Consider the following 24,375-nt stretch of genomic DNA (forward strand, 5'->3'; position numbering starts at 1 on the left):
TGATTCATCCCAGTTATGAGCCCACGAATGAGAGTGACAGCCTTGGAAGCAAACTTAAAGAAAGGAAGAAAAAGGGTTTTATCCCGGCATGGCATATAACATGAAGGATTCTTTTCTGTTTTTTAATTACCATGAAATGCCCCGCCAATTATTGTTTGAATGCTAAAATGGATTCTGGAAGAAGAAGAAGAACCCTAGATTTGAGGTATGGGTTGGGATCCATCGTCATGGCTCAAGCGATGTAATATTTACATCTATGCTACAAGTATGGGTTTACGTATAAACTGGTCCATGATTTTATCCGTTAATGTACTATCAACATTATTGTATGAATGAGGTCTCACTCTAAGGCGTCCCATCCTGAAGAATAAAATCTCAACACAGTGCCTGAAATGTTCGTTTCCTAATGATTAATCTTAATTTCTCTCTTGATGTTTCTGATCCGTAATGTTTAAGGAATCGGAGATGACAGTACTGATATTCTTGCGTCAGCTCAAACTACTTCATTGAAACTGGAAAATGAAAACTATAGCATGCTGATGTATACTTGTGAGAAAAAAGAAGGCGCGTGTCATGATTACTTGGTTGTCTAAAAATATTGACACATATCAATCAAATCTTGAAATTGATCAGTAAAAATGGGGAATCTGCTCCACATATTGCAGGTCTTTGATTGCCCTTTGGATCTAACCCTGATCCAAAACCAAATTATTAAGCTTCATTGTTTTTCAAAATTTTTACTACCAATTTTCTTCCACCGCATGATTAATGTTTATTTTTGGCATGTAGCTTATGATCTAACAACACCTACCATCAACCCAACTTCTTGTCATACAAATTAATTTCTTCTACTCAAGGAATTGGTCCTATTTATTAGATTAGAGGTAGTCATCACAACCCTTGAGTGTTCAATCAAATTGCTGCCTTTCATGATTTTGAAAAACTGCTTAAGCTAGGGCTGCCCTATATTTGATGCATTCTTATTAGTTACTCTTTCTTTTAGATCAATCTTTGGAGTATATAAATAAATTCCTTCTGATAAAAAAGCAATGCAGAAACCTAAAGCAAACCCTTTTGAACAGCCTTTAAGAAAACTTATCCGCCTAACCGCAGCCCAGGAAAATTACTAAACAATACCTAAACTTTTCTGATTATCTATTAAATTAATTTACATTATCTTTTTCTCATGAAATTCTAAATTAAAAGCAATGTAACTCAGAAATTATATTTAAACAAGGTACATGCATTCCTTATTATTAAGAAACATTAAACTTCTCATTTATTTATTTCTCCAATGCCTTGTGTGAAAGAAACACCGTGTACAGTACAGCCTTCCCAAAATACCCATTTTGAAGTCATCTTTCTTGTTTATTGTTTCTACCTTGAATAAAATTGGATTAAATGATGATTAATAAAAGTAAGAAATTGAAACTATTAGGTGGTCATTCAATGGAAATTATCATGCTTAACATATTTTTCTCTAATTTGATGGCTCCTATTAAATCCGAGATGGGGGTGGGAAAACATTACTTCACCATGATGAACTTGCTTGTTTCCTGGCAATTTTTATTTATTTAAATAGTTAAGTGAAAGTCCACAAAATTTTGAAAACATGATTGTTTTTGGTACCATAGAAAGTGCTTAAGAACTCGAGCCTGGGTTGGGGTTTAGCCACCTTAATTACACCTTACTTTAATGTTATTCCAGAATTCATGTGATCATGTCCAGACAAACTATAGAACAATTATTAAGTTCTTAATCCATATGTAACACAAGACATAAAAACTTTTTAACAATGATGACGATAAAAAATGCTGAATCACTTGTGGTAATAATAACAATAACAAATAATGCTGAATCACTTGTAAATCATACCATTATTGAAGTGTTGGATAGTAAAACGACACGCACTTTTCAACTCATACCCATACACATTAATACTCTCACCATTATAAAGCATAAATCCACATTCAGTTTTCAGTCACATCTAAATATTTCTTTAAACAACCAACTGGAGAACACTTATTTTACACACAAATAATATTAAAAAAGTGTCGAGCAATTGGATCAAACGATTATGCCAACAGGGCACGAATGGCTTTGCAATAGAAGCAAATAGCCGAGATATGTACCTGATGAAATCTTTCTGCCTTAAGGCAGATATGAAGTATCGACCCCCGGGCCAGGGGTTAGTATGACGAAAAAATTAATGTAGCAATACCGGATATGCAAAATTTGGAAGATGTATCAGCGCTAGAGATGGTGTTACTTAGCAACCTTGATCTATGAGAATTATTCACGTGTTTCTTTGAACAAAATACAGTCCCCTAATAACATAAGTCTATTTCCCTCGTGCAAAAATCTCCACCAACTGCCTAAAATTCTAAGCCATAGCGCACAAGGCAAATCAGCCACGTTAGTATCAGACCATATCAATGAATTTTTATCTTTAGGTAGGTTTGCAAGCAAAGAAAATTATTTTTTCGTCTAGATTCTTGCTACACCGAGATCAAAGATAAATGTAAAATTAACCAGTGCAGCAGCAGCAGCTTTCTTTTAATATTGCACAAGTGGCAGCCGTGCCATTTTAAAAACGTTAAAGATTTGCCATTCCGATCTTTTAATTTGATATTAATTCCTTAACCCATCAATTCAAAACGTTAAAATTTGTTTTGAACAGTACACATTTTCAAGAATTTAATCATGGAAGGTTGCCAAATAAATGAATAGTACAAGATTTAGAAGGGAAGACACTCACTTCATCCTGCATTATTTGCAATGCACATGAGTGTATGACAATTGTTGCTTGTGGCCCTTTCGTCAACCTGTTAAAAAATTTTCTTCATCTAGTTGACAGATGATATAAAGAATTAAAAGCTAACAAGTCAAGTACGTTAGTACCTAAACCTGATATTTAAGACTGAGCCAAAAGAGAAGCAATATAAACCACCTGTCACTGCTTATAGCATCTTCCTGAGATCTAATCCTTTGAAACCTGAACAACTATACCAGATGGTGTATGGGCAGTTTTAAGATGGCCTGATCCAATCAAGTCACGAAGGTGAAACCTCATATCAAGAGGAGACAATCGAAGGCGCATCTTCTCAAGAGGGGCCAACATCATCTCTTTATATCTCCTACGATTTAAAAGAGAAAGGAGTTCCTTCCTTCCCTGAAGTCCAAGCAAAATAAGAACACTATAAGTGCAACACTGACAAAACAGAGGACTTAAAATTTAGGTATCTTAGGTAAAATCCAAAAAGCATTCAGACTTTGAAAGGTTAAACAGCATCTAAATTATTTAAAGTACTTAGTGCAATACAAAGTTTTGAAAAGTTATGGAGGATGTGCATATATATCATAAACTCATATACCATTTCCTATGTTCAGGACCTTTTAATTTGCTGGCAACCAAAAATTTTGAAAGCCAAAATAAAATTAAGAAATCAAAAGGATTCTATCTTAAATTTCTGTTCAACTCCTTATAACCAGAAAATTCATATATAGTTCCAATGATGAGTTTGTGCATGTATTTGCAAGCAACTGATTCACAAAATGCTAAGAACTTCAAAGTAATCAAGAAATTAACTCCTTCTTTGCAAATTATATCATCATATAATAACATCTCACCAGCTAGAGCAGGAAAACTAAATGAAAAAAAATTAAAATACCTGGGAGAGTCCTTTCAGTATTGAACCTATATTTGGGATTGCAAACCAGTACATATTTGGATCAATCAATTGGCGAGTCTGAAAGAGAAATGTCCTTGTTAGAAGAGGAAATTACTCAAGGAGACATCAAACATGCCTAATCTAACGCAACTGTGCAATAAGAGGAAAAGGAAACCAGAGGGAAATGGAATTGCACAAGTGCAATGTGGTAGGAAAGTAAACAGAAAAGAAAAAGCCCAATATGCATTCAAATAAACACCCACAATTGTTTTTATGAGATGCTGCAGTGTACTAGCCATATAATATTGAAGTAACCAAGGATAGAAACTCAACATGCTAAAATAATATGACAAACTCACCAGAACCAAAGTTCACTTACAAGAAGGCCAGCATTGATTAGGAGGGATATGTGTCCATCTTTCACCTGTCCCCCTAGTGATAAGAGTGCATACTGCAGCAAAGATAAACCATGAATTATAGAGACAAACATGCATACACTGATGCACATGAAAATGGCAACCTGGACAGATTAAGGCCACAACATTCTGCAAAAAAAAATTTGAAAACAGAAGCGGAGATTTATTCATAAAAGATTAGGTGCCTTATTAGGTAGCAGGAAAGTTTCATGATATAGGATCGCTGAAGTAATAATTTTAACCCACATGTCAAATTCACACGTACATATATGATTTGCCACTATATAAACAATTTGATAATTAGTAAACTATATTAACATTTTCTCATCAGAATGAGTTGATAAATATGTCATGCACACCAACTGTACACATACATGACAACTAAAATAACTAAATACATCAGCACCCAAAAATAACACAGGAGCATCATGTCAAAAACAAACTAAAATACAAGATTGCAGATTGGAGATAAATCTGCTGATTACTTAAGCAAATGGTCTGAGCCACTTGAAATCAACAAAAGTAGCCAATATTTCTGTATGCAACTTCAACAAATTAATTAGAGAAAATCTTTTTGGCAAGTCAAAACTCCAAGTAAAGGCAGGCATGCTGAGAAATTAACAGCCGAAGATAAAATAGCATCCTAAAGGAAATCAGGATTACCAAAAATCTATGCAGATTAACAAATATAGATGCCTCTACCTAGTCCAACAAAAAATATGTGGGGTCTGCCTGTTCTGTATGCCAACATTTAATACAATTAGACCCCGGGATAAAATCTTGGAGATCCAAACAAAGAATAGCGAGTATAAAATCAAATGTTCCTCAAAGAAACAATCGAGGCAATTCCTTGAAAAGAGGGGAAAGTAGGCACACCACAAATGCATTAAAAGGATATGCATGGTAAACAGAAAGAAACCATCAGACATACAAGCATGGAAAGGCATAAAAAATGTTCAGCAATGAATCAAATTCCACTCAAGGAATGAAGTTGAAGAGTGAGGGTTCTAATAAAAACACAAAGTTATATCTATCTCAAGCAGAGTAAAAATTAAATAAACAGCATGATTCATTGGTGTTTGGCCACTCACCAGTTCTTCATGTTCAATGCTAGGTTCCAGCTTGGACTCAATAACATGCCCTTTGAACCACTTAAAAACATCAACATCACCTTGTTTCTTTTCTTCCATTCTTTTGACAACATGCTCTAACTGCACAAATATTATGGACAAAGAAAATTGGTCAAAAGGAAGCCTATTTAGCTAGCCTACAACAACACAAACGTCACTTGCCAAGAGTGCCAAGCACTACAAACCCTCATGCCTCAACCAGAGCCAACCAGATTATATGTAACAGGCTCTCACTTTGAACTAATTGAAACTGAAGTTGAAAACTAAATGTGGCATCATTTAGGGATTTAGAAAACATCAATAGACCAACCTGTTTTAGATAATCTTCTAAAAACATTATGCCATGATCATCTTGCCCTGTATTTAGTTTGAATATGCGCACTACCTTGTCCCTCCTTAGAGACTGCAGAAGAGTAATATATTATAGAAACCACATGGGACTATGTGAGAAGTTATTCTACTCAATTCAGAAGAGAGAGAATTGCAAGAAACATTACAATAAAAGAGAACTAACAAACAAGAACATTTACTTGCTTACTCTATTAGAACCAGGAATATTCTGACCACATAGACTTTTTTTCTTATCACCTTTCAGTCACAAAACATGTTCCAAATATCTAATTTACCAAGAACCAAATGATGTGTCAGTCATAAAACATACATGTCTATCTATAATCAGCAACAAGCATATGGATCTAACCTAGGAAACTACATGATGCCCTAGCTAAACACATAAAGTGCAGAAAAGCTAAATACAATATATCTCGGAACAATTCTGCATAAAACACATCAATTAAAATCCCCCGCCCCCAAAAAAAAATTTGCTACCCTCACTATTCAGTCAATAAAGCACATTTTTTGGCAAGCATACCATTGAATCATAGTTCAGGAACAATTCTCCATACGAAGTAATGCTCTAAATTTGAAGGTTAAGGAACCAAACCTCTAGCTCCCTATCCACTTGAGTTCTGTCCTTTACACTGCTATACAATTGTGACTGTAAAATAAAAGGTTGAATTGCGACCTTGCAAATAAAATGAAACAACTTCAGCTTTATCATTTTAAAGTCTTAAGCAGAAGTAGATACAAAAGAATCTAAATAGAATAAAATTACACATTGCAATGGAAAAGGAATTGATTTTTTAACAAAGAAGTGCTAAACAAATTGTTTTAAGAAGGAAAAAAAAGGGGGATAAATTTTAGGAGTAGATGGCTAACGTTATCAAATTGAGGAAACTGAGCTCGCATCATACGAAGCGCCACATTAGTATCGCTAAAGCTGAGATTTTGCTCTGCGAAATTAGAAAGCATTTATGATGACATTCGCTAAAACAGGCAAGAAAAAATTGGTAAGCATTTAATTTTGTTTGAAGCGCTAAGCTTTTACCGAGGGAAAGAGAATGATTAGCGTCTCTATTTTCAGCCTCGATCTCTTCCTCTTCTCTTCTGCGTTTCTTTCCTCTCTCCATCTTTAACGGAACCCTAATGCAACGGGAATTGGAACTTTGGCGCCTCACCCACCCCTCGGTTTTGGAACTTTCCCTATAGCAACTGTACTTGCATGTGTGAGCTCAATCTGGTCGTTGATGTGGCAGAAATGTTTTTATAAGGTTAAAATATGCTGTTAGTCCAATCGCTTGTATAGAATTTGATATTTTGTCCGAAGGTTTTTACAAGGTTCAATATATAATGATAACTTTTAAGGGTTTAAATATCGGTTAAATCCGAATTAATTGATCGAATTAATCAGCTAGTTAATTGATCTAATTTGGTCAGAGGTTACTTAAAAAGTTTTTTAAAATTTCAGTTAATTGCTAATTTGATTCGAAATCGGGTAATTAACTGAATTAATTGAATTAACGGAACTTAATAAATAATATTATATATTATATGTATTAGATTATTAATAATTTGGTTAATTTGATCAAATGAACATTATCAATTTATTTTTTTATACATTTTATATTTGTTTTAACAAAAAAATAAAACATATAAATTCTAGTTAATTTGGTTAACTGATCGAATTAACCAAAATATTTCGGTTTGGTTAAATTTTTTTGAAAAAATTTTGGTTTGATTAAAAGTTAAAGAATTTAAAAAAATTCAATTAATACTAGTTCGGTTCGGTTAACCGTTTGAACATCCCTAATAATTTCTGTTAAAATTTGTCATTTTTTTTTTCAATCTCTCAAAAACCTCTTGAAATCATTTTAAACAAAGCATGGCTTTTACATAATGAAATTGAGGTGTTTCTGTTCATTTCCAAATATGAAAAAGAAATCATTTTAAACAAAGCATGGCCTTTACCAAATGAAATTGAGGTGTTTATGTTAAGTTGAAGGTACTCAAGAATGCTCCCTAATCAATGGTGGGTATAAAGGAATGGGTAAAAGGAGTAGAAATCGAAGACATTGATTTATTCACAAAATTTCTAAGTTCAGGTATACAATGTTCCATTAAACTAGAAAATAAGTACGAATTGGGTAAATGTTTCATGGGATAGATATTGTGAATTTTAATGAAGGTTAGGATATAAGGTAGGGAAAGGTAATGCGTATGAAAGTGGTCATCAAAATTGAGGACACTCCCAAGAGGTTTCAAACTGAAACAGAAGGATAAGGAACCATCAAATCATTATTATGCATGCGGGAAACTTGAAGATATCGATCCAAAAAATATTTAATAGGATTAGAGGAAAGGCAAATTCGATCAGTAAAAAGGTGTAGAAGCCACGAAAACTTGAACCACTACAAATTCAGGTCAAGAGCAATGAGAAGGGGGAAAGGTTAGCCAGTGAAATGAATGCGCTCGTGAAGGAGAGGGAAGCACAAAAGCAAAGATTGATTGATAGATGGTACAAAAAAATATCTAGCATCAATTAAAATCAAAGGAAAAGAAGTGGTGCACAGGTAGATATACCCATGAACAAATCCGAAACATAAATGAGAATGGATTGGGCATATAGTAAACCAGGCCGAACTGGCATTTATTTTGAAGGTAATGATAAACTCATGAATATGTTGTTTTATAGCTCTAATGTACTTCACCATTATCAGTCTACGCACGCCTTTACTTCATATAATTATTGCATAGATTTTAGAGGATCCTAAGCCCCTGATATCAGTTTTAGCTAACTAGTAGGACTGAGATCTTTTGTAGGGATCCTGGTAGCTTCCTTCTGTTACACACCGAGCATTCATCTTGCTTTTGCATATTATTTTCTTGTAGCATAATTATATAATTAAAATGTTTCATATATTTTCATATAGTTATGTATTTAAATCATATTCATATCTATTTTATTGTGTCGTGTTTTTTAATTCTGCGGTGTGTGTCCAAAATTATTGAATCTAATTTTAAATCAGCAAAGAATTTTGAATCGAAAGTCATCTCGATGTTGCTGCTACCTAATAAAACTTAAGAGGCTTTAAATTTGGAGTAGCAAAATTTTTCTTTTTCTTTGACGTAACAGATTGACTTGAATCGAGAAAATAAGCCCTACCAAAATTTTGGGTTAAAAATGACCGAAGAAAAATCTGCTAACCAAAAGAGAAGAGGAGAATAATCTTGCAGCAAGCAACGCTTGCAAAGGAATAGGAATTAATCTTCAATCAACTCAGGCAGATTTAAGCTTGGCAGATGTAGCAGCCAAATGGGAAAGGACTCTATGGCCAACCAACACAAGGATAACTCCCAAGAAACCAAGTAGTTTCAGTGTTTGGAATAGATCCAACTGCATCCACAATATACATATATACAAATAATGTTAATGAATTATATATAATTACCAAAAATGGCAATCCCCTTTTATCTCAGAATTTGTTTAAGTGTTAAATAATAAATAATATAATATAATATAGAACTAACCTTCAACCAGAAGAGCACATAGAGAGACAGAACTGCTCCAATACTGACGTGGAAGAGTGTGGCAAACGTGGCCGGTACGGTATTGGAAGGAAAGTTCTTCAAATTTACCCCCAATCGTAATAGCTATCCAAGTAACCACCAAAAAGTTCAAATAATAACATTAGCATAATTTTGAAGCAAATATACTTTGCATATGCAAGTATGAATCTATTACAATTATGCCTGAAAAATTGCAACCCTTTACAGATTGAAAATTGAAATGCTTGACTTCTCCTTCTGAGATATCAGTTATGAAAAGGCAGGTGAAACGAAAAGATCCTAGTAGCCCCAAAAAATTATGTTAAAGACTTCTCTATTTTCCATCACAATAAATCCTTGTTTCTAAGTGACATGAAGCACCCAATGACTCAATCCCCCCCCCCCAAAAAAAAAAAAAAACTAACTATTGGACACAGGCATTCAACATGCCACATACAGATAAATCTTAAGTTATGGAAATAATTACGTGGGCCATGTCCAGACAGACATTGATTCAACCCGAGTTAAAATTACCAAAAACCTAGTGTAGCGACAGTTAAGTTTCTATTCAGAACCCAAGACAATGTCAAACACTTTGATAAAAAATATCATAAAAGATTTTAAAAATTAAATAATTAGAAATTCAGATATAAGTAACCTTCTGGTTGAAAGAAAGTATAAAAGAAACAGTGCATGCAAGACTAACCCCAATCAAGAATCCAAGTAATGGCAAGAAGGTAAGACCCAGGAAAGCAAGAGAAAGCTCCTTAGGGGGACGCTTTTCAGGAGCCCTGAAGATGTGAGTTATTTCTGCTTTGGGCCCATATCTTGAGTAAGGATCAACAGGCTGAGGAGGAGGGCGGGTTGCCTTCTCTGGAGGTTCTGGCAGATCTAACTCAATATGCCCAATAGCTCGTAATAAAGAGTTTTCCTGAAGAAAGCAAAATATATATCTAATTGCAACATATTTTTGGAATAATACAATTTGAGAATTTTATAAAGCAAAGCAACATTTACCATAACAGCATCTCCAACTGCAAGCTCTATGTCATATCTACCTGAGAGATAGAAGAACTTCTCAACCAGTCCAAGAAAATTCTACAAGACAAGCAATGCAGAATTAATATATATACATATATACAGAACAGATACAGGATCAATTTCATCTGAATAGTAGTGTAATCTTAAATAGGTGTAGCATAAGCTGAGCCAGCTGAAGAATAATTTATTTGGGAACAGTTCTTGATAATAGTATAAAGTTCAAGATGCCTTCTTGTTTCCCAGTGAAATAAAGAAATTTTTAATGATTCTAATATTCCTAATATTTTAATAACTCATACGGCCCAAAATGATACTCAACTACGAAAGAAACTATACTTAACTAGAACCATCTCAAACTGTTTTCCAGAGTTCCCAACCACAAAGATGTGCTCAACCTTGCTTTCATGTCTCAACTTGAGCAAAGCCTGCAAGCAACCAAACTTATCAACAAACTACTACAAAGAAGACCATTGATTAAAAATTAAGACAAGTACGAACTTGATGTGGCTTAAAAGCAAGTCCATGAGGAGTTGTCAACTTAAAAGATACACGCAGCTTCTGTAGATGGTTTGCTGATAATGACACAGCATTTTGTCCAGCTAAATCTAGCCTACAGTATTTATGGTGTAAGACCATGAAAAATCAACCAGGTCAGAGATCATTAGAAAAGAAAATCAAACACACACAAACTTATAAAGGGGTCATCAGATGTTATTGCATAAGTACCCAAGACAGTCACCAAAATAGCACAAAAAGCAACAAAAGATAAGCAAAAGAAACAGAAACATACTTTTTCTGTGTTTCTATGCTCCCAAGATCACTGTCAAGTACTGCAATTTCAGCATTTTCGATTTTGATAAGTCCTGAGGCAAATATAGGTACCTTTTTTTGGCCTCCTGTGACGTAAATCTTTTCATGCTCAGGTTCATGAAGCACAATCTACAAAAGTTCCATTTTGCATGTAAGGGAAATGCAGATGAACACAAAGCTTAAACTGTAAATGCAAGAATGTCTACAACCACAATACCTCAAAAACAAATGTGTAACTTCCAACATCTATACTCTTGGGCAAGTTATTCAAGTTATACATTCCAGTTCCATCATCAAACACTAGTTCCTGTTAAGTATAATATTTGTAAACATTGACTCAAATTAAACAAAAGGAACGCAAAAATAAAACTTGTATACAGAAGAAATTACATCCAACCAAATGAAAGACTTAAGAGAACAACATACTTGACTTTCAACTAGAGATGCAGCCTTTGAACCAGAAGTAAAAACCCCCACAAGCTTCACTGTTAGAGGAGGTGCATTTGAACCAAGCACAGTGTTAACATTAACCTGTTATATTCAAAGAGCAGGGTTAAAAAACAAAAGAATAACAATAGCCTAGAAGCCAGATTAAATGAATTCAAGTTGGTACAAAAGAGCTCATGTATGCAAATAAATATCAATGCACCACAAATACACATCACAATTGAGATGGACAAAGAAAATTCCTTTCTGGTAAAATAACAGAACAACAGTGGTCAGCATACACTACATCAAATGGGACACTGGGGATCAAAAAACTACGTTGTACTGGGAAAGCAAAATAGGATGCCACTAATATTAATAGCATCAATCCTTGGGTGGTGGTTTCTGCCATTTAGAAGAATGTAAGTATTCATGTCAAGGATTTTAAATTTGGACAAACCTGAAGTGAGTCTTCTTTAGTCACCGAAAGCACTGTAGATGGAAGTGATAGGATCAGTGGGATGGAAACCCTGCATGGAAAGTGAAATTTAAGATCTATTAAGCTCCGGAGCTTTATTATACAAAACCAAAGAAAAAGGGGGCATAGCACTGTCGTAAAAAGCTACTGAAATTATGAACATAAAGTCTAGAAATGGTAGTTCTTCAATCTGCAAAAGCTAAACAAAGTACTATCATGAAATGCTATTGAAATAATTCCATAGCATGGTAGACAAAGGAAATCTAATATCATAATCAAAATTTATATTAAATAAATACAAATACATTAAAACTGCCAAAGCAAAACATTGCCTGTTGCTTTCCAAACAAGCCAAGGAGTCTATTTGGTTGAATAAATCTTTGGCATCGCCAGGAACTCCAATGCCAAGGAAGAAGTTAGCCAATCCAAGTATTTTGTTGCTGGGAATCTGCAGAAATAAACCATAGGGATTACAACACACTCCAAATAAAAAGGCTAAAAAGAGCATGATGTGTGAACTCTCCCAACGGACATTAAGTCTTTCATCAGTTACTGCTGCAAATACTGTTAGTCCTCTAACAACAGATGAGGTGGTTGCTAAGGGACCTTGATGGTCATGTCCATCAACAAGCTTATCATCAAAGTAAAGAGCCCCATCATCTGGAAAAAAAAAATTAGAGAGAGATGCTAAAAAGGACAGAAGAAAAGAAAAACAAAAACTAACAGAATAAGAGTAAAATTGGTTAAACTTTTTTTTTTCCTGATTGATAAATGATGGATGGAAGTAGGAGAAAAAGATTGAAAAAAAATAGAACCAATAATAAAGAACATAGAAGGAATTTGGAAAAAAGGATAAAATATACATACCATATTTCTCAATACTGTCAAAAAGCTTGCTTATATCACTATTTAGAGTACTGATCTGCCAACAATAAGCAAACAAATATGATGGAATGCCCAAACTAACAATGGCTGACAGAATAGCAACAAAAACAATGAAAATCGAACTTGCTCACTTGAACAGAGATATTCAATATCAAAAGACAGCATCATATGACTAATTGAAGTAAAGAACTGAAAACATTATAAAAATTTATAGAAATGCTGATTATCTTAAAGCTCATTTGATGGGTAGTCTATTATTCGCAAATCTAAAACATCATCCCTCTTGAGCTTAATATGATTTATGGAATTTAACCAGATGGCCTAAAGAGTTCTAAAGAAGTGCTAATCACTACAGAAAAAGGTCTATGCGTACAAGAAGAAAAATCCGTTTTTCCTCACTAGAGTTCCGAAGAAACCCTCATCATCACAAGAAGGATAATTGACATTCCACTTCTTTTGTCAACAAGATAATTACCCAAAATAACTGAATGTCAGGTATAATCTTTATATTCCCTTAAAGAAACATTGATTAAGATTGGGCAACAGCTATGAGATAGATATCACACATGATATGGCTAGAAAATGAAGTTAACCATTACATATATGTTTGTATGTATGTACGCACTAAGGGCAAAAATAATCAATTTCAATTCAGAAACTTCAAAACCCATACAGCTAAAAGCCAGAAAGTAACTACCCCAAAAAAGAAAATACAACACATGAAGTTTAACAGGAGAATGATACATTTAGATCATAATTAACAATTCAGATCCATAAAGTGGTCAAGACTTCACCAGACTAAAGCAAGCATCATAAACTACTTACCAAAGACTGGTCAAGTTCAGGAGATGCTAATGAAACAACTCCTGCAAGTGTTTCAAGTGCTATTCCTGCAAGAGTATGACATGGTTAACAAATAACAATCTCACAACTGGATTGAACAATGGATATTAAAAGAAGGTAAACAACTTTATCAAAGACATAACATCAGTGATAGGAGAAAAATGCTAAATGGTGGTTGTGCTGAACATTGTCTTCAGAAAAACAAGTTTTAGAATCTAGAAAAATCTTTACCAGCAGCAAAGGCACTAGATTCAGAACTATTAGAACTAAAGCGCCACCTGCCATCACTCTGGCGGAAAGCCTGAAAACAACTTGTAACATAAAATCAACCATTCATGAAAAACATATATAGCTATACAAATCAGGGCATAGAAGTTGGCTGAAGTGCAAAATTCTATATAAACATAAGATTAGATGTTTGAGTCAGTTCAAGTAGAGAGACGCCACAAAGGCAAATGTCTCCATCCCAACAACTTGTCCCACCAAAATGGTAGGCCTTAGCCTGCTTAGAAAGCTGTGGAGAGAATGAGCACTATATCTTAATCTCTACACAAAACTAAATCTAGTAATAGTAACAAACCTTGACTGAGCGGAAAATTCCATCAGCATCAGCAAGATGAACATCACCTTTGGAGCCCTGATCCAGCATTGACAAACAATGTATAAGACAAGGAGAAAATAGGAACAGCTAAAGAGCTATAGAAGCTGGATAAATAAGCTCACCAGAGCAAAATAACAAAGCATTTAATGCATACATATATCCTCTAGAAAGCTCATAAGGTTTACTAAATTGCATTCATCATAATAACCAGTATCCTACAGCCATTTATTACCTTGACAAGCAACAGACCTCCTACTGAATAGTAGAAGTCAGGCAATGAACTTGCACCATCGACAGCAGCATTAAGTCTTGTAATAATGCCCTTTTGCAAAGGAATAAAAACAAATTTAAGCGCCAGGACTAAACAAAGTTAAATGATTTTCAATAACAAGTTAGTGAGCCAAATTCTATTAACTACCTGATAAGCTTTGTCATTTATCTTGCATTTCACAATGCTATTTGCTTTTAAAGCATAGAAAAGATCCTTTAGGGTTGAAGATGATGACCCAACAGTTTCCGAAACTAAACGGCAAGCTGTTGCGGTTACATCAGGCTTCTTTTCAATTCCAAGAACGTCAAATGTTCTTAGTGCTTCGTACGTCTCTTCTAAACTGGTGAGATCAATTACATCAGATAAGATAAGCATTCCTAAAACTCATTCTCAAATATCTCTATTCTACTTCGAATTAACAAAATAAAACTAGAATTCAGAAAGAAAAAAAGCTTGAGCGTAACTATGTTTGACCTTCAACGGTATTTATTCCCCATTATCTCCTAACTTCTTTTCTTAACCAACAACAGAACAAACGGAGAAATGGAGTAGAAAAAAAAAGGTTTAAGAAAACCTCTTGAAGGATCCATGGTCTGGACTGAAGAGCTCAACAGCGGCAGATCGATGAGAATCGGAGATCGGCTGAAAAAACGAAGCGGATTCGCAGATCGATAAAAAAAGTAAGAGAACCGTAAATCCAACTAGACTTCTAGCCATTTCCTGCAATTAAAATCCAACCCGCATTGTATCAAAAATATATCCAACCCACATTAGTCAACAGCATCTACCGAGATTCATTGACGCAAATATTAAAATTGTTTAATAGGATCTGAAAACAGCTTAAAGATAATATGGGGAAACCCTAGTGTTTTAGATCAAGAACAAAAGGAAAACATACGAAATTTAAATTCGTCGGCATTTTTTTTTCGGTTGAAGTCTTCGCAGTCTTTGCTGTGCGCAAAGTAATCGAGTGAGTTTGGAGTAACTAAGCTATGGAAATAACGTAATAGGAACAAAACAAAATAAATTACCCAATTTGTCCAAGTTTTAGGATGAATTTACGGAGTTTTGTCTCTTGGAATTTCAGCCTGGGCCCAACAGTTTGGACTTTTCATTTAGTGTAGGGAGTAAACAAAAATAAGGCTTGGGTCACATAAGGCCCAAAAGCAAATCCACTAACAACACACCATGCATGATATTTTTTTCTTTTAAGGTACAGTGCATGATTAGTTGATTACTAGGTTGATACAAATCCGCACTCGTTTGGTATCAGAATTAAGGATAAAATTTTCAAATTTCTTTTTAATATTTTCGAATTTTGATTTAACTGTATTTATTTATGTTTTTTTTTAATATTGATATATATAAACTAGATAGTCATGAGTTAGGCCAGTTAAAGATTCTTTATAGGCAATTTTAATAATTTAGAAATTTTGATAATAAAACCTTTCGTAGGAAATACAAAAATAAAAAAAAATTGTTTTCTTTCTTTAGAAGAATTAACTTTTCTACAAGTTTTACTTCTAATTATTCCTAAAAGTCTGACTAGATTTTCAATAACACTGTCGATGAATAAAAAGAAAATTACAAAATATTGTCAAATGTGTGATAATTGGACTTTTCCAAGAGTTCTAACAAACTAAATTTATAAAAAAAATAGCATTCCAAACTTTAAATGCCTTTTGTAATTATATTATAAAAGCAAAAGAAAAGAAAATTACTTATCCAAAAGAAATTTGAGCTTATACAATTATTAGATAGAGTCGTTATCGATAAACTTAAAGAACAAAATTATAAATATAACCATTTTGAATTAACCCAAAATGGTGTCAAACCACTTAGTGTTGAAGCTACCAAAAATACCTCAATTTTAATTATCTTAAGAGACCAAAAACACATAATGTTTAATGATTCATTGCTAGGGACATTTGAGAAAATATCACACCAATATAATTACCAAAATCAAAAGGCAAATCTCTTAAGTTTATTGTTTATAATTAGTTCGTCCAGCTGCCCCTAAAATAGTAAAAATAGATCCTTTTGAGATAAGGTATGATGAGATCTTGAAATAGATTGAGGATGGAAAAGAATAAATAGTCTAGTTTACACTAAGAGTTCATAATCCAACTAAACAAAATTACAGTACGATAAAAAAATTATCTCTGTGTATTACGAAATTTTTAAGTGACTTTTTTTTTACGATTTGATTGCAAACCTGCAAAAGAAATTTTACAAAAAGACGTTCAAAATATTACTTCAAAACATATTTTTGCAAGATGACAAACAATTTCGAGTGTATTTGATTTTGAAATTGAATATATCAAGGAAAAACTAATTATTTGTTTGATTTTCTCACGAGAAAATTCCTTAAAAAATGCCTCCAAAACTCAGAAACAAAAATATCACCAAAACCCTTCAAATTATGTTATGAAATTTGTTTGCAATAAGAAAATGAGGGATCATCCTTGTCAAAAACCTCAAATGATGCATCCTCCAAAATGCACAAGACCCAAATGAAATCAATTCCGAAATAAAAAAAATGAATTGAGTCTCGCTTTCAATCCCCAAAAGTGGCATTAGCCATGGCCCGATCCCAAGAGAAAACTTCTCTCAAACAATTTTTTGCTGAAGCAGTCAAAATTTTATAAAATAGAGATATAGTTTTACAAAAACTGAAAGACTCACAAAAAACCCAATAATATTATAAAAATATATTGGTTTAAACTGGATTAAAATAGTTCTAACATTACACAAATTCAAAAGACCCTGACTTTATTACCCATTCAACAATCCAAATAATTTGCATTATCAAACAAAGAGATTGGGGTGAAAACCCTAACTCTCCAAAGAAATCATCACCCTATTTTACATATTGGGACTATCAAACAACTTGGTACAATGTTTTTCTTATCAACAACCAACATATGAGACACTATTGGCTCATATATTTCAAGTATGGCACTCAATATGAATTCCCAAATTGGTTTTCAAGAATGGTGGAATTGGTTTGAACCATTTTCTTTTGATATCGTATCAAAAAAAATCTAAAATTTATGGACTAAATTTTTTGACAAATTCCAATCAGAATCAGATAAAAAACACATTCAAAACAATCCATTTCTTTTCAAAATTATGTATTTATTGGATTGTTTCTTAGAATTATACTTACGAACAATATTAATACATGAGAATCACATTGTTAGTTCAAAATTTCATAACAAAATGATGGAATAAATTCAATGGCGAAAATATGATTTAAAGTATTTGGATGATTTTTTCGATACAAATCCAATATTATGCAAGTCCATTGCCTCGAATCAAACTATTACAAAATTTCTTCAAGTCAAATCGATTGCCAGCACAAGATTGGCTCAAGCCAAGACCAAAAAAGAATACAGAAAGCTTATGACTGAAATACTCAACTCAATGGATTCTGATTTAGAAGATGAGAAATTCTCGACATTTTCAATCAAAACGATGGGTCTTGTGGATGACACCACAACATAAACAATCACCAAAACCAAAAAAGAAAAAGAAAAAGGAAGAGGAAGAAGAAGAAAAGATAATTATTTTAAAATAATTGTTTGCAACCTTTAAAGATTCCTTGCATACTAAAGAAATTATTCCAAAAGAAGATAAAAAAGTCACACAGCAAAATTTTCCTGGAAGACAAAAGACGAAGATGAATAATAATGATTATTTATGTTATAGTTGTATGACCCAAATTCCTGCTAAAATAAAATACAAGTGGTAATACAGTAGGATCTGCGAGGGCAAAGGCCGCAGCTCATCGCAGATCCCCAATAAGCAAAATACTGGACTGGAGTCGCAACTGGGGATGCGGGGGCCAGAGGCTCTCGTGGTATGTTACAAGCTGCACAAGTAGAATCTGTATAGAAGTTTACTATTTGATATGTTTATTAGAATAATGTGTTTTAACCTTACTGCATTATTTCAATTTGACTTTGATTAGAATATGGTTTTACAAACCTATAAATAGACGTTGTCTATGCTCCTCTTGTATCATTCGAATTCGACATAATGAATTTTTTTCTCCTCTGCCCGTGGTTTTTCCCAAAATGGTTTCCACATAAAATTCTATGTGTTCTATTTTCTCTTTTTTCTTTGCGATTAATTGTCATTATCAACGTTCAACTTTCACATTTTGTAAAGAAAAAATGAAGATGAACAATAACGATTCTCTGTAAAGAAAAGACAAAGATGAACAATAACGATTTTCTACAAAAATTCTCTCAAAAGAAAATATGAAGATACACAATAAAGATTCCCTTTAAAAGTTTTCTAATTCAGGGAATGTATTCTCTGCAATTATAATAATAGTATTGAAAATGACAATTCTCTTGAGTAAAGTTTCTTTCAAAAACTTTCAAAATTGTAAGCTTATATTTAAAAAAATTTAAATTCAAAACAAATCAAATTTAATTTTTCAAAAATTTAAATTTAAAATTTTACTTCCATCCATCCTGCATAACTAAATAAATCAACCTAGTATTTCTTGATTTGTTTACAGTGATTCAAATTTTTTCCAATTAAAATATATCATATTGAAATTTAATTTTTGTATTTTTATTTTTAAGAATTTAGGTCGTACTTAGTATTGCTTAATAAAAACACTTTTGAAAGAAAAACTGTGCTAAACAATCAACTTTTGATTAGAAGGAGTGGCTTTTTAAAAGTACTTTTACTCAAAAGCTAAAATTTAGCTTTTTTTGAGCCAAAAGCACTTCATTATTATTGTAATAGCCCGTTTTCAGTGAAATCAGAACAGTGGTTTCGAGACCATAAATCCGAGTCCGGAAGAAAAATTATTTTAATATTATTTCATGGTCTGCATTAAGACTTAAATATCATATGAAAATTTTATAAAGAAATTTTATCGGTTGCATGTCTAATTGGATGTGAAGGATCAAATTGCATAAAGTGCAAAAGTTAAATTCTAGTAGCTAAAGGGATCAAATAGCTATGAAATTTAAAATTTGAGATCCTTATATGGCAAATAAATCAATTAGTGGAGTTAGTAGATAAGTATGATTAGTCATCATTGGAAAATTCAATAAAGAAAAGGATGAAATTGGAAAGTAAAAGATAAAAAGATGATAAATAATAAAATAAAACAAAATATCATCTTTTTTATCATCTTTCCAAAAATTAAAAACATGGAAACCCTAGCTATGGTCTTTAGTTTTTGAGCAAGCATATTTGGCTTAATTGGGTAAGTATTCTTGTCCCGTTTTTAATAATTTTCATGTTTTCGAGATCGTGATAGCTTAATCTAGCTATCTCGGGGATTAATTTGCAAAGTTATTAAAGTACTAGGGTTTTTCCATGGATGATTATGCATGAATTATGAAGTTTTATGGTAGAATGAAAGGTTGTTGATAGATAAACAATTTTTGTAAAGGGAATTTTGATGAAATTAAGATTTAGGGACTAAATTGAAAAGATGTAAAATTCATTAAAAAATTCTAAATTTTATGAAATATATAGGCTGCTAATGTTATATGTAAAAATTGGCTAGGCTTGGAATAATGATTAAATTGCATGAATTTCATTTTCTGAGCCCATGGACGAAATCATAATTAATTAAAAGTATAGGGGAAAAATGGTAATTTTTCCAAAGATTTGAATTGAATTGAATATAAATTGATGTTAAATTCATTCTTATAGATCCGGATAGACACATTACAGAATTGTATCGAGGAAAAGAAAAAGAATCGGATTAGTAACCTTTGTATTCACAAACATTGTCGAGGTAAGTTCGTGTAATTAAATTGAAAATTTATATGCGTTAATTGAATTGTATGTATGTGATTATATTATTGCCATGTATATGAAATTAATCACATATCTGACAATGACCAACAAGTATTAAATCCCGTCTGAACAAAAGAAATTCGATAGATACAGGATTCCTGAATTGGTTGTGGTCCTGCATATGATGCAGACACACCACAGCTCGCAAGAGCTTCCCGTTGTTAGCTTTCATGAGCATCTCGATATTGGCTCACTTGAGCTACCCCATGTATGGCTCTCATGAGCTTTCCGTTAATAGTTATTTGGAGCATCTTAATTGGTTATGATCCTGCATGTGTTGTGGACACACCACAACTCTTATGAACGTCTCGATATATAGCTCTTCAGAGCTTCCCGATTAATGGCTCTCCGGAGCTACCAAATATTGGCTCACATGAGCTTCCTGAATATGGCTCTTATGAGCTTCCCGTTACATAGCTCACATGAGCTTCTCGTTATATGGCTTGAAAGAGCTTCCCATTACATGCTCGCATGGACAAACATGTATATGAATTGACGAATTACAGATTTGTACACTTCGTGTGTACTACTCGTGTATCCATAGATATTTAAGTGATTTAACGGGCAATGTTCTGATAAAAGAAAATGTGAACCCGATACAAATTATTACCTGTATGTACATGAAATTTACATGGAAATGATAGTACATGATATATGAAAATTATGAGATGAGTGATACTTGCATGGAACTTGATGGTGAACTTATTCATCCATGATTACGGATTATTATATGTGATAACTTGGCTAACATGTTGAGAATATGTGTAACACCTCTAACCCATATCCGTCGCCGAATTAGGGTTATGAGGCATTACTAAACAAACACAACCATCTCAAAATCAATGCATATATATATTATATATATTTAAATATAATAAGCTTGGTCTATTATAAAACAAAATACAAAATTTTAAACTTCTCTCTTCTAACCATTTCTAATAAACAAAGACATTAAAATCTAACTAATAAAAACACTGCAAACTAGCAAATCCATAAGAAAATAAACCATTTTAGTATGGCTATAATAATCATATACAATACAACAAAATGCGACCTTCAAAACATTTATCTAGTCTATACATGCCATAGTTAGAATTTAAATATTTTAAATACCGAGATAATAGATAGTGTGATGAACTTGCTGACGATCCCCGAACTTGAAGCTTGATCTAAAGTCTATAAAACAGAGAGAGGTAACGAACAAAGTAAGCTTATATAGCTTAGTAAGTCTATAGCATAATTAATATATATATAAAAGTCATATAATTTCCAAATCAAATTCACTAAAATCGTAAATAACACAAATAATTATTATATTAGCATTTGATGTCCTTAAACCATTTTATTTATAATCAAATATATATATACCTGTCGAACGCATACCTCTGAATATATGTATACAGATACATCATATGCATATAACCGATCATATATATATATACTAAATAAACATTATAACCGAATGCATTTAACCAAACATGTATATATATACTTATTGAATGCATTTGCCGAATATATATTTATCAATTACTTAGCAAATGCATATACCTATTGCATATATATTTAATATATGCATATACCAAATGCACATATATATATATTTAATAATTGCTTAGACCGAATATATATATATGCTCATCAATTTAATATAACCAAAATCATATGACTGAACATTTGTATACTCATCAAACACATGTAACTGAAAAATAGGTCGAACGTTTATGTATTCATCAATTCCATATAATCAAAATCATAGATATATCAATTGCATATTCTCACATAATTTAAACAGATTCACCGGCACTTAGCCTGCTAGGTTTTAAAACCTGATTTGGTACACCGGCTTTTAGCCTGCTAGACTTATTGTCCGAAATGTATCACCGGCATCAAGCCTGCTAGACATAAAGTCTAAATTATTTCACTGACAATAAACCTGATAGGCACTGAGCCTAAAAATCTCAATTCACAAAAGTTGTTACTCATGTTCGAACTATATTTGTATATACTATCCATACATAAAAATTTAGCTCAATAATTTATAAACTATATTTTTAAACCACATAGATATATAAAGATCAAATACCAAATTCAGCTAAATAATTTAATTATACATCCGTACACTCACATATATATATACATATATCTTAATAAATTAAATTCTACTATTAAAATCTTATCATTTAACTTTTATCATACCTTAAGTAATATACATTTACTAATCGAATCACTTAAATACATATATATATTTCATAACATTAAAAAAATAATAAATTCAAAGAAAATATATATCATACATTCTAATACCTTATAGATAATCTAAGCTAACAATTTCATACCTTTAATTCAATACAAAAATTTGTACATGTATATACACACATATTCGAAATTACATATACATACATAAGATTCATACCTTTAAATATATTCAAGACTTATTCATGAGTATACATATATATTACAACTCAAGTGTACATATTTATACACATTCATACCTTTAACCAAGTCTAAGGGTTTATACATGTATATGCTTATATATATATAAGGACCTTATATATACATATATATTACATATATAAATTCTTTTAATTAAAAACAAGTATTTATACATATTTATATTTTCGAACATGATACATATATATATCATTCATACTTAAACCAAATTCAATCCATATACTTTCAATTTCAGCTCATCAAAATACAATAGATATTCATGCATATATGCTGATTTAATAACCTCAAATTGCTAATGGACTTACCTCGTACGTTGAAAAGTCGAAACCAGACGATTAATCGACAACTTTAGTTTTTCCCCGATCCAACTCTGATTTCTTCGGTTCTTGATCTAATTATATTCAAAATAAGCTAGTTTAAATATAATTACATTCAATTTAATCCAAAAACACATAAATGGGTAAATTACCATTTTTCCCCTAACATTTACACTTTTTACAATTTAGTCCCTATTGGATAAAACACAAAATACACAAAATTTGTTCACAACATACAAGGGCCGAATGTATCTATTGTTCATACAAGTCCTCACATTTCATTTATTTCACATTTTAATCCCTCAAAAATTTAATTTCACAATTTAACTCTAATTACTCAATTTCACCAAAATTTCCAATACAAAACATATTAATCTAAAATGTATCTTTCATTATTCATCATCAAACATCACATAACACAAATGTTCATCAATGGCACAACTCAAAATATTCATCAAAATTAAAAATTCAAACATGGGTCGGATAGTATTCTAAGCAACGATCTCAAAAACATAAAAATTATTAAAAATCGAACAAAGAGCTAACCTTAATTTGAGCTCATTAATGGCCGAACCTAGCTAGGTTTTATTTTTTTTTCTTGTTTCAAATTCGGCAATAGGAAGATGATGATGAATTTATTTTCTTTTTGTTTTATTTAACATATAATAACATACATATTTTTGGTTTACTATTTTAACCTTATTTAATTTAATTATAAAACATATAATACAAGGGCAATGTTGACTGTTGCCACCCACTATCATCTAAATGGTCTAATTGTCATTTAAATCCCCCATTTTTAAAAGACAACAACAATTAGGTGCTTTTAAGATTGACCCTTAAATTTTTAATTTTACACAATTAAGTCATTTTCTTTAATCGGTCATTCAAACGATAAAATTTAAACATGGAAATTTCACACAATCAAATTCACACATAATAAACTCTCTAAATAATATTAAAATATTTTTTGACTCGGATTTGTGGTCCCAAAACCACTCTGTCCGATTAGGGTCAAAATTGGGTTGTTACAATATGTGCTTAGGCTTTTGGCCCAGTTATTGAAATATGTTTTGTATGCTTACCTTATATGTGAAATTAATGGTAAGTTAAATTTCATGTTATATGAACTTACTAAGTTTAAAAGTTTACTCTGTTTATTTTTCCCTATTTTATAGCAATTCGGAAGCTCGCTAAGGTTGAAAGCTAGTCGGAGTCACATTACACCATCCATTGGCCCATTTCGGTATAAGTAGTAAATCAACTTTGATATATTGGTATGTATAGGTTAATTTGGCCATTGATGGCATGTAAA

The 24,375-nt window shown here is 32.2% G+C and overlaps 2 protein-coding genes across 8 annotated transcripts; both read right to left on the reverse strand.

Moving 5' to 3' along the window:
* Window positions 1-1,928: 1,928 nt before the first annotated feature.
* On the reverse strand, window positions 1,929-6,834 carry LOC107922982 (serine/threonine-protein kinase 19). 7 transcript variants are annotated; one of them, XR_005921121.1, is made up of 10 exons: window positions 6,605-6,816; window positions 6,436-6,509; window positions 6,161-6,241; window positions 5,528-5,620; window positions 5,179-5,298; window positions 4,051-4,122; window positions 3,672-3,749; window positions 2,951-3,172; window positions 2,759-2,825; window positions 1,929-2,383 (listed from the first exon to the last, which is right to left on the reverse strand). XR_005921121.1 is itself a non-coding variant. In XM_041106141.1 (9 exons), exons 1-8 carry the CDS (start codon window positions 6,684-6,686, stop codon window positions 2,981-2,983), a joined length of 792 nt encoding a protein of 263 aa, XP_040962075.1. In that variant the 5' UTR covers window positions 6,687-6,816; the 3' UTR covers window positions 2,390-2,825; window positions 2,951-2,980. The 7 variants fall into 7 exon arrangements, 2 of the variants coding, with proteins under 2 accessions (XP_040962074.1, XP_040962075.1); XR_005921120.1 differs by having other exon boundaries at window positions 2,908-3,172; XR_005921118.1 differs by having other exon boundaries at window positions 2,902-3,172.
* A 1,755-nt stretch (window positions 6,835-8,589) lies between these two features.
* On the reverse strand, window positions 8,590-15,476 carry LOC107924599 (dolichyl-diphosphooligosaccharide--protein glycosyltransferase subunit 2). The gene is made up of 20 exons (XM_016855123.2): window positions 15,356-15,476; window positions 15,032-15,177; window positions 14,605-14,797; window positions 14,419-14,508; window positions 14,166-14,222; window positions 13,817-13,886; window positions 13,568-13,632; window positions 12,725-12,779; window positions 12,390-12,517; window positions 12,190-12,305; window positions 11,840-11,909; window positions 11,380-11,484; window positions 11,171-11,260; window positions 10,934-11,082; window positions 10,642-10,753; window positions 10,485-10,568; window positions 10,120-10,200; window positions 9,809-10,033; window positions 9,085-9,207; window positions 8,590-8,950 (listed from the first exon to the last, which is right to left on the reverse strand). The coding sequence occupies exons 1-20, from the start codon at window positions 15,374-15,376 to the stop codon at window positions 8,834-8,836; spliced, it is 2,097 nt and encodes a 698-aa protein (XP_016710612.2). The 5' UTR covers window positions 15,377-15,476; the 3' UTR covers window positions 8,590-8,833.
* Window positions 15,477-24,375: the final 8,899 nt, after the last annotated feature.

The sequence above is a fragment of the Gossypium hirsutum genome, chromosome D11, assembly GCF_007990345.1.
Source record: "Gossypium hirsutum isolate 1008001.06 chromosome D11, Gossypium_hirsutum_v2.1, whole genome shotgun sequence".
In the NCBI taxonomy this organism is placed as follows: domain Eukaryota; kingdom Viridiplantae; phylum Streptophyta; class Magnoliopsida; order Malvales; family Malvaceae; genus Gossypium; species Gossypium hirsutum.

What these genes read in the sequence shown, in the direction of transcription:
- LOC107922982 (XM_041106140.1), bottom strand. Translation starts at nt 6,686, where the DNA reads ATGGAGAGAGGAAAGAAACGCAGAAGAGAAGAGGAAGAGATCGAGGCT. An exon ending in AGTTTCCTCAATTTGATAAC is followed by an intron (nt 6,242 to 6,435) that starts GTTAGCCATCTA and finishes TTTATTTGCAAG; the next exon opens with GTCGCAATTCAACCTTTTAT. An exon ending in AAGTGGATAGGGAGCTAGAG is followed by an intron (nt 5,621 to 6,160) that starts GTTTGGTTCCTT and finishes ACTCTTCTGCAG; the next exon opens with TCTCTAAGGAGGGACAAGGT.
- LOC107924599 (XM_016855123.2), bottom strand. Translation starts at nt 15,376, where the DNA reads ATGCCGACGAATTTAAATTTC. An exon ending in GAATTTTCCGCTCAGTCAAG is followed by an intron (nt 13,887 to 14,165) that starts GTTTGTTACTAT and finishes AGTTGTTTTCAG; the next exon opens with GCTTTCCGCCAGAGTGATGG. An exon ending in GTTACACATTTGTTTTTGAG is followed by an intron (nt 11,083 to 11,170) that starts GTATTGTGGTTG and finishes GAACTTTTGTAG; the next exon opens with ATTGTGCTTCATGAACCTGA.